Genomic DNA, 14779 nt, shown 5'->3' with positions numbered 1-14779 from the left:
GGGTTACTATTGTGTAACTGGGCTGTCCTTCACATGGCTGATTACTGTACCTTGTTATGCAAATTAAACCTCTGATAAGAACAGAACTCACCTGCACATGTCTCCTGTAAAATGGTATATTTATAGTTTGTGCCATAAGTCACGTAAAATTAAAAAAAAAAACCATAATGTAAATAGTGTATTTGAAGATAGTTTTACTCCAGTTTTAAGAAACGTTTGCAGTACTGTGAAATGTAACAGTAAATGACTGCGCTGATACAGTGTAGAATATGCATTCCTATGTGGAATCAAGTTTTTCTGGACTGGAACAGATGTCTAACGGGTAAATTCATTGTGACACAGAATGACTGGTGTTAAAAGTGTTTGAAACGAAACACTGGATAAGAATACATGCAGGAGCATCTTATTGAATCGTTACATTGTCGCTGCAGTGGTCTTCAGTGGTATTCCCTTAACATATTTTTAACATAATACTGCATTTCCCTTGAAGTAGGTTTTATAATTTAAACAAAGGAGCATTTTCACCAGCTGCTTAATGGGGAATCTAACCGATTGTGGCAAGCAGGGTAGAGAGAAGCTTGTCCCTCTCCAGGTGAAAATCCCCCAAAACAAACTAGAGAACAAACAATCCTGTCAGCTTTGTGATTATAGGCCACCGCACACTAAACCAACACGATAAGACATTGACACGATTTTGTCATGTCGGTGTCGCGTCGGTTTTGTGTGCGGCTGAAACCGACACCGACGTGACATGATACCGATGGATTTTATCAGGTCGGTCTAGTGTGCGGTGGCCTTAACATGTACCTGGTCTGGATAAAACACAGGTGGATTTTATTAAAGGGTTTTACAGTACAAGGGAATGCTTCAGAGCTGTTTGTGGTTATCTTGGGAAAATATGTGATTGATGAAATACAGGGGAATTCTATGCCGTACAACAACTTGCAACTAACACAATTTTAAATCAGGATGTTATAATTGTCTGACATTGGTTCATCCATGAACTGACAGACATTTTCACATTATATCTACTTTTTTTATTTTTTATAATAAAATACCACTGGAAGTTAGCACATTATACTTCTTTTCCCGCAAGCGTTTCTGATTATGTTTTGTCTTCCAATTTAACGGTTAACAGCAGCGCTTGCTTGTCATTTGACTACGCAAACCTTGGTCTTGGCCTTAACTCGCAACGTGAAATCTTATCTAGTGAAACCGTTTACTTTGGCAAATGGACGGACCCACAGAAATATCTATTGTGGTAATCGCAGTTTAGATACCTCGTATTTTATGGTCGGTACACTGACTATATGTGGCTCATGACTCCTAATTGCATGTATTGTATTTCTATATTGCTGTCGAATGTGGAAATACATGATTATTATTTAGCATACTATTTTTTTTTTCTATGGAACTGTAAAGTATCTAGAAAAAGCAGTAGCATATCTTGCTTTTAAAATCTATATTGTGATTCAAAAAAATAAAAATTATACTAGGGCTCAGTAGGCATGCACGTGGTGTAAATTCGGTCTACTGCACTTTTTTAAGCACAGCAACTTGGCATTACAGCTCTACAAAATATTTTATTTAGGCTGTAATTTATCTCTACCGTGCTTAATAAAAACGTATTTTAGCGTTATTAGTAATTGTTCTACTGCCTGCTATTCCTGCCGACTGATTGTTGTAATACGTTTTGGCTTGATTAAGATATAATTTAAATACAAAAAAATAAAAAAAAGCCTTTATATACATATTGTACGTCTATTTCCTGATTCTACCAGAAGAAATATTTCCTCAGTTATGCGTGTATTGTTATTCTCGTTAACTAATATAACATGATACAACACAATACAAAATAAAATGTTTTAAGGGAGGATTCAGCAGTATCTTCTTCGATTGGTCAGTAACTGTCCTTTGTAATCACAGAAGGCCATGCTTTTGGTTTTGCACACCCGCAATGTGCTTCTATTGAAAGTATTCATCATGCTGTCATAGGAAGTCACAGGTAGAAAAAGCAGTGCAAGAAAAGATAAAACACAGGCCCACGAAACTTGTTTTCGGAGCGCTTTTATATTGCGTTTCAAAGTTTTGGTGGTTTACCCATCTCGAGCAAATTTCAAACCTTACCAAAAAACAAATTATGTTAACTCGCCACGGCGGCCAAGTGTCGCTGTAGTTCCTCTCATTGATCTCGCGTCACTTCCGGTGTGTAAGAGTATTTTTTTTTATGTGGCTGAGAATCAACACTGGAGATTGAGGGGAGAAAGAGTGTATGTCTGTGTTAGAAAGATAGAGACGAGAGATCCCCGACAATAACAACACAAGCAAGAAGATTAAGAAGAAGAAAGGGCGGACACATCAAGATTTTTTTTTTTTTAAATATAGAAAAGCGAGGGACAGGAAAGCGACGGGGAACCCTCCACCTCCAGCAGTATCGCCATCTCTGCACTCCGAGCCACTGCTGTGTCTTCCTTACGATGGGAAACGCTGCTACCGCCAAGAAAGGCAACGAGCTGGAGAGCGGTGAGTGAGAGCGGAGAGCATGGGCAGGGTAGTGGGGGGAGGGCTTGGCTCATTCATTACAGATGGAGTGAGTACCACACAGACCCCCAGTGTAGGGGCCATATGAAGGGCTGGGCGAGGGGGTGTGTATATCCAGAAACGGGGGTAAATAGTAGGAGCCCAGGTTGAAGCGGAGTGCTGGAGTCAGGGAAGGGGGTATGCAATATTATTGTAATAATAATGATAATTATAAATCATGCCTTGGTATGTTGTGTGTTGCTTTAAAAATTACCTCTGTGGTGTATTTTGAATGTTGTACACATACTACAGTTCCGCTGTCCTACAAGAGTACTAGGAAAAGCAAGGGGATTAAAGGGAGACCAGGGAGGCCTGTTTGTGTCTTCCCCCCCCCATATTGGTTTTCTAAAATGCGTCCAATCGTCTAAAAGATGCTTCAGTACTACACCACAACCACAACGACAATTTGTATCGTGTGTCATATTCATGTTCACGTTGAAAACCCGTTTGACCTTATTATTCTGTGATAATATATGTATATAGTTTAGCGAGTCTGATGAAAGGCCTGTTGTGACTTCACACACTCCTGGCTGTACTGTGCATAAGTGACTGTATATGCTGTGATGTACGACTAGTACTGGTAAAGCTGTTTGCAACTCGTTAGTGTAAAATGGTTTGGTGTTGTAAATGTCTGTACGATTTGTGTTTCGTTGGCTGTCATGTTTTTAGTTTTAATGAACAGTTAGTTATTTTCTTGGGATGATCCAACCCAAGAAGTGTGTGTTAATATTTTATTGTTAAGTAATATTTTCGACAAGGCAGCAGTTATTTCTTGTATACAATAGGTGAATTCATTATTTGACAGTATGTCTGATCTGTTTTGAAAGCTGTTCTGGCAGAACTTGATTAGTTAAGGATACCATTAACCTGCAACCTTAGCTTTTAGGGGTAAACAAAATTGTGTGCATGTAATTTCAAAGCAGTATTATAGTATTAGTATCACTATAAACCGGAAGCCAGAGCAATGTTTAGTGCAATGAATTAGACTTCCATTTAGCACGTGTGCAAATTTTAAAAGCTGCAGCCCTCAGTCTAACTAGCAACTCCTGGTGAACATGGTTTCAAATAAGGCATTGAATATTTTATCCCAGGTGGAATTTGTTAGTAAAAATGTTGTCCTTGCACATGAGAGAAAAACTGTTTATGGACATGGTATTTAAACGTATTACAAACAATTTAATTACAAATATATTTAATCCAATACTCAAAGGAATAATATGATCTCTTATAACAAATCAAAATTTGTGTATAGTATATAAAACGTAAAGTTTTATAAAACTTTTAACTTAGTAAATATCACATACATAAAGCAAAACTTTAAAATGTAGTCAAATATTGATTAATATTATTTAAATTTGAAGGCAGGCTTGTCAATTATCATTTTAAAAGACCTGAATAAACCAGAAAGTGCATTTGGCATCCCAATTAATATATTTTTTGGAAAATTCTTGGAGATTATTATTGTACATTATCTCTTCTGATAGCTGTGAGGTCTATTTTTAAGCATTTTTTTCTTGTAAATAAAAGCATTCAAATAACCAAGTACAGCAAAATACAGAATTATATTATTTTATAAGAAGTTTTGGTCTGTAACCCTTTTAATTTATATTGCTGAGAAATGACTAATGGACAAAGTCGTAAAAAATCTTTGGTTTTTAATGTTTGTAAATCAAGGCTGAGGTGGCAGTGAAATAATGTAAGTTTTTAAAGAGCTTTAAACAATTACAATAGATTATGACAAAAGTTCAATATAAAACTTTTTTAAATATTAGTTTGAATTTGCACAATTTACGACCATGTGGTCTCTATCTGGGAAACACAACAGAATGGTATCTGTATTAGAAATTTATCTCAGAAAGCTTTTATTTGTCTTATGAATTTAGACCCTCCTAATGTCAACATTGTCTAGGGTTAAAAAATATATATATTATTGAAGTTTGTTTATTCCAAGACTAGGCCAAAAAAAAGTCAGTGTTTGTCAAACGGCAGCAGTTTTTCCAAGAACAATAAAAAGTTTGAAAAATGTAGCTTTAATGACCACATGCTCCTTCTCATTGATATTCCAATATTATGGTGGGATGAATAGGCTTCACAAGAGTCTGACAAGTGGAAATAGTCAGTTGTTGCATTTGCTTTCTGTGTTGGTTTGGGCAGACCTTCACACTGACCTGCAGTCTTGTAATAGTCAGATGAGTACTGTATCTGGAACAAGCTGGTAAAAGGACACTTTGGACTGACTAGTAACAGTTAGCTTTCAGAAGATTGTTGGACACTCAGAATTTGGCACCCATACAGCTATGGCCCAAAGTTTTGCAATACCCAATAGAATTAACTAGGCTAATTTTGCTTCATTAAAGTCGAATAATATCTGCTGAATAATGTTACGTTAACATATTGAATTACATACCGCTTTGCAGTTTTCCATATACTGACAATGAAAAATGTAACATTTTGAAGTTGTTGTATAGGTCGCAATGGCATAAAAGTTGCTCCCCCCTTTTTGAGACTTCAATTTTAGGAAAACACCTTTTTGTGTTTAAAATACTTTTTTTAGAATTGATTTTTTTTCTACACGTTCACACCAATAAAGAAAGATACACATTTTGAAATAACCCTTGTTTGCAACATTTTATTCCATTAATAATTTTAGTATTTTATTGTTTTTGTTTTTAGTTAAACTGTTAGAAACTATTCTGTACTCCATTCAAACAAAATGTTTTCTCCATCGGGCCATAAACACTTTCCTCCGCTATCAGCTAGTTTTTCTTTAGCCATTTTAAGTTTGCTTTTGTTTCGTCTCCAGTCACGTACTGTTTTTTCAGCATTGTGACTACCATGTATTTCTGTAAATTCAACAACGAGCAATTTCAAACCTGTTGAGTAGAATTTTTTTTTTTTGTCTGACTGTCCTACTTTATCCAGTCTCAAAGTCACTTGCATTATTATAAGATTGCAGTTACAACAAATAGAAGACTTGATAGGTTTACTGGGCTTTCTAACCAAAAGCTGTTTGCTACGGATCCCAGGGGTGGTTTCAGTCTGTTCACAAATCAATGGCTTGGGAATAAGGAAATTCATAGAGAATGACAGCTATTGTGTTAACAGTGAAGTGGTGTAGCTGTGACCAGTGTTCCCTCTAAGGCTAAAATGCATGCATTTTTCTCAGTAACTGGCAACAACCTTCGCACTCAGTTTACTAACTTTCGCAAGTTATCATAAATATCAACCTCAATCTAGACTCCAGCCTCTTGAGGTAAACCTATTATTTTGAGACCATTGTTACAAAGCATTAACATAATCATATTTGTATCTGTCTTGCAGCTGATTCTCTGATTTCCCTCTGTAAAAATGCATGTCACATTAGTATAGAGCTTGCTCGGGCACCAGCGAACGTACTGGTACAAGGTGGGTAAAGCAGGCATTTGGCGATTCTGCCTATAGAGAGTGCTGCTCGGTGCTGCTCATGAACTTTACAGTTTTTAACTCGTGTGATGGAATACTAAAATCAGTGAAGCACAATCTTCCTGCATTATTTAGAAGTATAAATACTCCGGTAAACATAAATAAAAATCACAATACTCACACTTTGATGGTTTTTGTTGTTTTATTTCCCTTTTAGAAATAATCTCAAGTGTTTTGAAACTGGTAAAAATGTAATCAGCACATTAGTCAGAAATACACATTTAAGTGTAACGTTATTGAAGAGAGTGTATTGTTTTTTGTGAGTTTATTCATCATGTGACTTCACACCATGTCTCTGCTGAAACTCAACATGGCGGCTGCACCAACGAAGAAACAAAAGCAATGTTTCAGTAAGACAGAGCTAAAAGAAATCTGATTATCTGTATGAGGATGGTGCGATAGTATTCTTAAAGGTTTGCTGTAATTCCCGTGATCATGTACGAGTCAATACCATTAAATATCATAATGAACTGTCATATTCTGAACTGTTGTAATGTGATTCTTAGGTTTTCCTGCTTATTTTAATGCCAGCAATGAGCCAACACTGAAAGAACATTCTAAGAGGAGTTTAAATGAACATTATAACAGCAAGAGAACATTCAAAGAGGAGTTTAAATGTCTAAGACACACAAATGGCAAAATCATAGACGAAGAAAAAATGATTACTTTTCACAGGTTTTTACAAAGGAGGATTAGGAGGGACTAGGGGCTCTTAAAATAAACAAATCCCCTGGGCTGGATGAGATCCTCCCAATAGTACTCAAAGAAATGAAAGAAGTTATTTACAAACCGCTAACTAAGATCATGCAACAGTCTCTTGACACAGGGGTTGTACCAACAGACTGGAAAATAGCAAACGTAATACCGATCCACAAAAAGGGAGACAAAACTGAACCAGGTAACTACAGACCAATAAGCTGTTTAACCAGAAGCAGATATACGCGTTTATCATATTATCAACAACACCAACGTGTGTTGTAAAAATAAAGCAACGATTGTTTTGAAAACTGTCCAAAATATTTACTTGGTGGCTAAGAATGAAAAATGTCAAGATAAAAATGCCATTTTTTATATGGAAATTGTCAAAATAAAAGGGGAAGCTGGAAGAATTTACCAGTCAGGACAACGGCATTTAAATACTACTACTATTAAACTGTATTTGTTGGTAATGTGGTTTCTTCTAGCAGTTTTCAAACTGGGGTACACGTACCCCTGGGGGTACTCGAGAAAAATTCTGAAATGGCGGACAACGCATTTTATTTAATACCACTTGCCAATCTATTGCAAACTTTTGTCATGTAATCAACTTTTAATCGTTAACACCAGACTGCTATGCTGTAACAGAGTGTTCAGTGCACACATGGCTAATTTACATATTAAATATGTACATTTTTAATAAGCCCTGTTGTTTAAATGTAATATAAACAGTTGGGCGGTTACTGCAGTCTGTGTAGGATACAAAAAAAGACATTTTAAAAAACTAAAAGCCTAGTCTTTAACTCATTTTATTTCCTGTGTGCGTTCATCCCTGCAAGTCGATATTTATTCTTTTCAATGACCCGATTAAAGTTTATTGTAACTTAAGTACTACATTTCAAAATACAGAATGTATGGCCAATCAGAAACCAAAGTATTGTCATGCGGTCTAGTTTGACAAGCCGTTACGTCTGGTGTGAGAGTAGTAAGAGTTTTTAGCTTTCAATCCAGTGAAAAAATGTGGATTGTTTGCTCAATACTAGTACATTACTAGAAAAGGCGATCAAGATGAAATACCATCAACGATCAAAAACGCCAAAAATGTCTTGCGACTGAAGCTCTCTCCAATTTCCCTGCCATCATCAGTGATTTGTGTGGTAACAAGCAGGGACATCCATCACACTGATACTAGATAAGCGTTTTATTATTCTTTTTTTAATTAGCATCAGTAACCGTATGTTTTAGTCACCAATAATTCAAAAATGCCAGTAATATGTTTTCGTATTGAGGTCAGCTGTAGAGATGCGTAGATAGTGAACTTTTCTTTGCCTTCTTTTCTATAACTTTATCATCACTATAAATACATTATTGCGGTAAACTTGTGTGCGCAAATTAAAAAAACAAAACTGTTAGCCAATACTGTAAGATGTCGCAGAAGAAAATCCACTCATTTTTTCAGCAAGAGTGAAATAGATCAAACAGAACAACAAGTTGTAGAAGATGAAGACTTGGATTCGGAACAGCAGACAAAAAAGAACAAACAAAGTTCACAAGCGTCAGATAACAGAAAAAGAAAACAAGCAGCAAAGTTTCAGCTTTATTGCAAAATTCTGTTTCCATGGGTTGTGTATAATATTCTAACAATTTTTTTTTTCTTTTTATTGTAAAAAGACATACATGGTATAAGTACTTCATAATGCATTCTGTGTCTGTATGTAGCTTTTCAGGGCAAATAAATCTGGTTCTTGAATTTTAATGTTCTAAAACTTTACAGCTGTAAATTACCAATTTATTTAAACTGTAGAGCATTATTAAAATGGTTTAATTAAATAATTGTTTGGTCAATACAGTGATTTAAGGTATAAAATAAAAACAGGATTCATAACACCCTTGAAGACTTGAGCTGTGTGCCAGTAGTGACTACTGAATATCTGGAGTGACTAATGTTTTTAGAAAGGATTAGTCACTAGTGACTACAAAAATCTAGAACCCAGGGGAAACCCTGAATCGGTATGTACGACTATGAAGAGGTATGTGAAAAATACAGCGAACAAGGGGTGGGGCAGGGCTGGAGATTTTAAACCTGTTTTACTGTGAAAAAAAAATAAATTTAAATGGCGCGTCTAAAATAAACTGCGCATGTTAACATAAATTGGACCTGACGCGCTGAATAAATGGACCGCTAAGGGTTAACCACTGTCCACACATATCAACAGTAAATATCTTTTTCATATTAACTTTATATTTACAAACTATTCCATCAGAGATGTATTCTCCTTAAATTATGCCCCAGGAGATTATTATTATTTTTTTTTTTGCCTATTGGCAACTTTCTTGTAGGTTCCTTGGATCGGCAATGGTGGTGTAATTATTTTCCATGACTGCAGAAGTGCATGTTGGCTCCTTAGTAATCACTAAAAAGACATTGAAAAGGATATAGGCATCCTCACCGTCACTCCAGAATCGAAAGAGTTAATTTAGTAGTCTGTAAAATATATTATGTGCTTCATTTTCGTCTGTGTTTTTACCACTGTAATTGGGGGTTTTCCTATATCGCTAATCCTTAAATTAGAATGCCTAGGTCGTTATGTACGAAAACCTTCTAAATTAGAGACCCTATGCAATTGTACTGCACTCTGGTGGGTTTGGAACAAAAAACTTAATTTGACATTCCCTTAAAGTTATGGCCTCACTCCTATCTTGCCTATACATTGGGTGGCATTTGCATAGAAAAGATTATCTTGGAAGTGTCCCGCTACTCTAAGACCACCTGTAACAGAAAACCATTCAACTTTTAGTTTTCTTCCTGTGTTCAGCAGACTGAAAACTTGGCAACCACATCCGAGTTGGAAGCATTTGAAATCTGTATTTTTATTTAACGTTTTGCTTTATCTTATGCAGAGTATGCTGTTACTATTTCTGGTCATAACCGTACAGTGTGGGTATTTTCTGGTAAACCAGTTTGTAAAGATTTTTTTACACAAAATTATCTGTAACTTTACACCCTTTTAAGAATCAATGATTGTTTCTAAAATTGAAAACCAAGTAGGCCTAACTTCAGAACACAGTAAAGCAGAGGTGTCTGATGTAGCGAATTTTAGTAGATACTGCAACCTTCTTCACTTACCTCTACCACAAAAGAGTTGCAGAATGACTGTATATTCAACTGGTGTATAGTGAGGGGCTGATGCAAGGAAACAGATTCACACAATTTACTGTAACTACAGTGTAGAAGATAATGTCTCTTCTTTTATGTAATATACTTTTAAGTCGTGTCTTTAAAAATGTGTTTCTTACAACCAGTTGCATTTCAGACTCTTATTGTTCAGAGTTCTTCATAAAAAAAAAAAAGAAAGTTGATGGAAATTCTACTATTTTGAATGGGAAGTAGTATAGTATTCGTGGTCCTTTGTGCTTCTTAAAGCTGCATCTTTTGAAGAAATACACAAATATGCTGCCCCAATGTTATGAACCATGTCTGGAATGCCAGACAGGCTTTAGTTAAGAGTTCTCGTAAGTTCTTGCATTGATATTCTGGTAACGTTTAAGCATATCCTTAAGGCCTTGTCATTTTCCTTTATCTCTGTGCCAAACTGGTGTCTTTCCAAACGGTTAACAAGTCATTATTTACCCCCTGTTTTTTTGGATTTTCAGGCCCAGCTACAGTGCAGTACTTCAAACTGTAACTCTTACACTTTGTTTTACTGACCTTACATTACTATAGTGTAGCACAAAGGCTGTGTTTAAAACTTGAACACCACAACTTTTTAGTATTACTGTCAGTTATTCTACTGAGTTTGATGGATATTTATAATACATGGTTCTGTGGTTATAGCCTGCATAGCAATATATTTTCTTAAGTATTTTCATTGTTCTTTGGGAAACGCCTAACATACTGGTGCTTGACACCTGTATTGTTGATTTTTCTTCCAGGTATATTGGAAAAGGTGCTTCTTAACTTCTCCAAATCCTCATCAAAATCAGCATCTACTTCCCTTCGTTTACTTTTGTTTGGCATCCCTACTATGCATATTTTCCGGTAGTACGATATATCGTGATTATGAATATTCATGATAATCCTACCATGGACATTTTTTAATTATCCAATAATCGTAGAAAACGAGTCACATGACTCACTCAACATGGCTGAAGCACTTGTGTACTTTACCACCCAGTGGAGTTCAAAGACGTCGGTGAATGTCAGTCGTAGCAACAACAAACAAGGTAACTTTAATAACAACATAGGGCTCCAATATTTTGTATTATTATTTTTTTTTAATAATTTCGCCATTATAACACCACCCTCACTTATTGCCACAATTGTACCTGGAACAGATATTTCTCCCATTATACTTTTATTTGTCCCAGCGCATCAAGGGAGTCGACCAAGGAATTGGTGCGCCTTCTCCCTAAGAGACCACCTCCACCATGTAAACCTGCAGCTCAGTGGTATCCAAAGCCCCAGTTTCAGAGCTAACCGGTAGAACGGGGTGCTCCCACCTCAGGTGGTATCGCAAGGAGGCAGCCCGCAACCACGTTCCACAGAGACAAGTGTCCTTTCAAGTGCCATGTGCCTAGGCAGCAGGTGCAGGCTGCGACTCGGGCAAAGCAGCAGCCCTAGGACATTGCTGCCACAAGCCCAGGGCTCATTCTTCAGAACCCATCTGGTGCCGAAACGGGATGACGGCCTCAGACCGATCCTCGATCTCAGGCAGGTGAACCTGTATCTGAGTCGGAAACGGTTCAAGATGGTGACTCAGTCCATCGGGCTGTGCCACTGGTTCACCACGGTGGACCTGAAGGACGCCTATTCCACATCCCAGTAAAACCAGCGCACAGGAAATACCTGTGGCTTGCCTTTCAGGGAACAGTGTACCAGTTCTGTGTTCGGCCTCTCTCTAGCCCCACGTGTGTTTTTTTACAAAATGCATGGAGGCTTGTGGCAAAGTGGTAATTAGTAGCAGGTGTATAGCAGGTGTGGTGCGGATGCAATAATCTCAAGAACAAACGGACAACAAAGTACGGATGAAATGGTTGATTTAATGATTTATTAATCCAATGGTCTGATGACCAGCCAACAAATTATAATTAACTGTCCATACACAACAACGTGTATTGCACAGTAGTCAAAAGGGTTGCAGTCCCGTAAATAATAAGCACAGTACTAACACACATAATTAGACACACACAAGATCACAAGTCCAAAGTGAGTTCTCTCAGTGCTTGTGGTGAAGTACAATATAATACGTGCTATACTTGTCAACAAGTGCTGATAACAATGTTAATCGTGACTGTAGTGCAGTGTTGATCCTGTTTTGTGCTGGCCCCTGGCGACAGCTCCTGATTCGTGTTTAGCCGTCTAGTGCTATATAACAAAAACACAGACGGTTACTAAACAGACACGAACAAACAAACAAAACACTCAGAAATATTTTCCCGTATGCTTTCTCTGCGTCTCACATGGTCCTTCCAGTCTCTCAATAAAAACCAAGAGAAGGAAAAGATTTACAATTCTCCAGCCCCTTTATGTAATCATGCATGACCCCTTGGTAAACGATTGCAGCTGACTCTATTGCCTGCAGCTGCTACCTCGTTTACCTTCCGGGTCAATACATTCCTGCAACGGAGTCTTGCCTTCTTCCAGGCTGACTTCCGACCCAGGAAATGAACTGTCAGGCCAACCAGGCCAACCCATCCAAAGCCTTTCCCTTTTGCTACTTAGTTCTCTCGCAGGCCGGGAGGGAGATTTACAACCAGAACTCATTATATTTGTCACAAGGCTATACTAGCCCCATTGAGAAGCAGAGGTATCAGAGTATTCAACTATCTGGACGACTGGCTTATTTGCGCAGAGTCTCCAGCAAGGGTGCACAAACACACAGAGCTTGTCACCAACCATCTGCATCGGCTGGGCTTGAAGGTAAACCATGCAAAGAACCAGCTAGCAGATAGTGTCTTATCTTGGGTTGTGTCTGGATTCAGGACGCATGTTGGCAACTCTGTCGGACGACAGAGTGCTGAGAGTAACCTCCTGCTTAGAGCTGTTTCAGCTCGGCAGGGCACTACCAGTAGTAGTCTTCCAGAGGCTTCAGGGCTTGATGGCAGCAGCATCAAACACCCTCCCACTGGGTCTTTTGCATATGCGCCCTCTGCAGGTTTGCTTCAACTGCATGGCTTGTCAACCGGGTTTGAACTGCAACCTCCTATTGACAGTGTCACGACACTGTCTACAGGCACTCCGTTGGCGGAGACAGCCGGCCCATCTACGCCTGGGCAGCGTCACAAGGAGAGAGGTCATCACCACATATGTGTTCCAGGATGCATCTATCCAGGAGATATGTAGTGCAGCGGTGTGGGCTTCCTCCCATACGTTTGCCAGGTTCTATTGGCTGAATGTTATGGACCCGCAGAATCCTGGATTTGGCACAAGAGTACTCCGGGCGACTTCCCAGTCCACCCTCACGACAGAACATTAGAGGTGAGTCCTTTCTAATGTTTCAGTTTCTGGAAGATTGTTGTAGCACAAGTGGATTGCTTAGCTTGTAGCTCAGTATTGTATACCATGTCCTTGCGACAGATTGGGTATACTCATATAACGTTAAGGTGGGTCCGAACTAATGTTTTTATTCCAGCTACATTGGTATTTGATTCAGACACAAGGCTGCTTCGGTTTGTATTTCTCTTGTATTTCTCTGTATTTTTTTTTATGTGTGCTCCATGTTCTTGCCACAGCTTGGGTATACTAACCCAGTTTGTAATGGTTAATATTCCCTACTTGAAAGGGAATGTTGGGCTATTGTCATAACCGTGGTTCCCTGAATATTATGCTCGCAGGGGCAGAGCAGCACTGCGTCACCCTGCTCTGACGAGTGTCTTTGGTATAAAGTTTTCAGGTTTTGGTGTCTTAAAGGGGAACACCCGTTTTGTAATGGTTAATATTCCTATTTCAGGGAACCAGGGTTATGATAATAACCCAACATTTTCTCCACCTTCATTCTGCCCCTAACACTTGCCCAATACTTTATTGCCTGTGCAAGCAAGTTTTCGTTTTTATTCCCCCGCATATAATTATACAGTGCTCCCTCGCTATAACACGGATCTCTGGGGACACACAATATGAGCGTTGTAACCGAAGAGCTTAATAAACGGGGGAGGGGGTGGGGGGCGCTGCGGGACACATCTGACTGAAATACAAAATAAAACAACTCCCTCTCTATAATGTACATATAGTGAAGCAAAAAATGTAACTTTCCGTGAATTAACCATGCATAAAGCACCATGTAATCAACGCTATATTTGTTTACAACTAAAAATGTAACATTCCCACTCGTGGATCATTTTAATTAGCTTTTTTTAAACTATAAATAGCCTGGCTAAACAGCAGTCGGAAGTTTAGTTCGAAGCGACAGACAAGCAAATTAAGTGTGAGAAGGAGAGCAGGTCGGGTGAGGGGAAGAGGGAATGGGCTCACCACAGGTTCGGCTGCCGGAGCGGGGCTGAAGCGAAGCTGAAGCATCTCATCTCCCGGAGAAAGTCGCAACTCCTCTTGCAGCAAAAAAAGTAAATACATTAGGAAAGATAACCATGTAATAGGCCTAATATTCATTTATAAAACGAATGCTGTTAAAGTGCCAGCGCAGCTTTTCTTCAGTTCTACAGGCTACCTCGGGTAAGGTCGATAAAGGTATTGAAATGTATTTTCCTAAATGATATATGAAATAATAACGACAAAAAAATAAATAAAACATATGTGGAAACTTTATATGGAACGTCATATGCCCATACTCCTCTATAGTTTCAGTATTCACAGGTTGTATAAAATATGTTACTCCTCTATAGTTTCAGTATTCACAGGTTGTATAAAATATGTTTTTTCACTTGTATTTCTTAGTAGAGAATCACAATTTTAAAGTTTGAACAGTTTAAAAAAAATTATAAACCTAGAAATTAATTTTAGTGGATATTTTTCCCTTTTTTAAAATAAATTGGAACGTTCCGCTTTTTAATTTTACTTTTGGGGTGGTGGTTTTATTTACAGACT

At 38.0% G+C, this 14779-nt stretch overlaps 1 protein-coding gene across 1 annotated transcript in view; it reads left to right on the top strand.

Moving 5' to 3' along the window:
- The first annotated feature begins 1942 nt into the window (after window positions 1–1942).
- The window catches only part of LOC117417322 (cAMP-dependent protein kinase catalytic subunit beta), a 56691-nt gene continuing 43854 nt past the window's right edge, over window positions 1943–14779 (top strand). Inside the window, exon 1 of the mRNA XM_034029383.3 lies at window positions 1943–2523. Coding sequence (XP_033885274.1) covers window positions 2478–2523 — 46 coding nt within the window. The 5' untranslated portion in view covers window positions 1943–2477. The remainder of the gene's footprint in view (window positions 2524–14779) is intronic.

This window comes from Acipenser ruthenus, chromosome 12 (assembly GCF_902713425.1).
Source record: "Acipenser ruthenus chromosome 12, fAciRut3.2 maternal haplotype, whole genome shotgun sequence".
NCBI lineage: Eukaryota > Metazoa > Chordata > Actinopteri > Acipenseriformes > Acipenseridae > Acipenser > Acipenser ruthenus.
This window is presented reverse-complemented; position numbering and strand designations above follow the sequence as displayed.